General features: G+C 50.2%; 1 protein-coding gene across 1 annotated transcript in view; it reads right to left on the reverse strand.

The window, feature by feature from the left end:
• Nucleotides 1-581, reverse strand: part of LOC104983392 (mitogen-activated protein kinase kinase kinase 15-like) — a gene marked incomplete at both ends in the record, with an annotated part of 15,091 nt that extends 14,510 nt beyond the window's left edge. Inside the window, 2 exons of the mRNA XM_010832848.1 lie at nt 149-254; nt 451-581. Of these exons, the coding sequence (XP_010831150.1) occupies nt 149-254; nt 451-581 (237 nt within the window). The remainder of the gene's footprint in view (nt 1-148; nt 255-450) is intronic.
• Nucleotides 582-1,536: the final 955 nt, after the last annotated feature.

Below are 1,536 nucleotides of genomic sequence, written 5' to 3' on the forward strand. Positions count from 1 at the left end.
GCTCAAACCCTCTGAAGTTGGGGACAATACACAGTCCACTTCAATTACCAGTTGCACTCAGGTGCTCGGTGAGTAACTCCCAAAGGAATGCGGCTCCAGCAGCCTGACTCCAGGATGGCCACCCCCTAGCAAGCTTTGTTCTGCTTACCAGCAAAAGTCTCCGTACACGGATTCACTCCTGCAAGACGTTTCGAGGTGCCAAAATCGGAGATCTTCACCACTCCACTATAGGTGTTCACCAGAACGTTATCACCCTTTGGAAAAGGAAGAACATCAAATGCTTAAAGACAGAGTTCAACAAACTCATGTAAAACTGACTTGGGTCTTAACCAAGGGCCATGCATCTCTAGGAAGACTAGATTCTGCTCAATCCACCCCCTCTGACAGTGCCCGCAGCTCCCATGATCTGAGATGCAAAGCGACACCCCGGAGGCTCAGACAAGCAAGTACCTTGATGTCTCTGTGCACAATCTGGTTTTCGTGCAGGTATTTGAGGCCTTCCAGGATCTGCTTGGTGTAGAATCTGATGGTGGGCTCCTTCATTGGCCCCCACTTTGATCGCAGAAGAGCTGAAAGGCTTCCTGGCAGACAAAGCAGAAAGCTCCTTAGGGTGATGAAAATTCAAGTATACAGGTTCAGGGAAATAAAATGTGCTGTTTCTAACCTGATGGAAGCACTTGCACCCACATCACTGTATCTGGCCTAAATGCACAATTTTTCTTCCCTCTTTATGGCCTGTTTCCCAGATGTGCAAGCAGAGAAGGGACTGGATGAGACCCAGCCCATGAGGCTGACCAGAGGTGGAGGGTGGGAAGGAACCCCTGGTGACCCTTGAAACTCAGCCAGGCCACCTTGGGGGATACTGTAGGTCCTGCAGCAGCATCTCACCCTGAAATAAGAGGTGGACAGGAGCAGAGTGAAGGGCCCCTGAGGGAAACTGGGATCGGGATCACAGGAGGCTGGGGTTCTCGGTGCTCATTGTGAGAAGCTCCCAAGGCCAGGTCCCAGGGGCAGGACTGTCTTAATATTACACCCCTATTACACTATGAAACACTGAACCTTGGGGCCAGAAGACCTCCCTTCACCGCCTGCTGACCCTGTGTTTCTGAGCTCACTGCCCAGGCCCTCGGCATCAGCTAGTCTCCCTTACACAGTGGGGTGCTATGCCTCAGTTTCTCCATCTTCAGAAGAGGGGTACACATCTATCTCCAACTCTGTGGTCATCCTCAGATCTTATACCTGGAACACCAATTCAGATTCTCTGCTTAGGCTATGAGCAGCTTGAGGGAAGAAGAGACTGTACTTCATCCTAAATGTAACCCTCAAAATCTAGCCTTTTCATACTGTTCATGGGGTTCTCAAGGCAAGAATACTGAAGTGGTTTGCCATTCCCTTCTCCAGTGGACCACGTTTTGTCAGAATTCTCCACCATGACCCATCCGTCCTGGGTGGCCCTAAACAACATGGCTCATAGTTTCATTGAGTTAGACAAGGCTGTGGCCCATGTGATCAGATTGGTTAGTTTCCTGTGATTGT

The sequence above is a fragment of the Bison bison genome, unplaced genomic scaffold (genome assembly GCF_000754665.1).
Source record: "Bison bison bison isolate TAMUID 2011002044 unplaced genomic scaffold, Bison_UMD1.0 scf7180017862366, whole genome shotgun sequence".
NCBI classification, from domain to species: domain Eukaryota; kingdom Metazoa; phylum Chordata; class Mammalia; order Artiodactyla; family Bovidae; genus Bison; species Bison bison.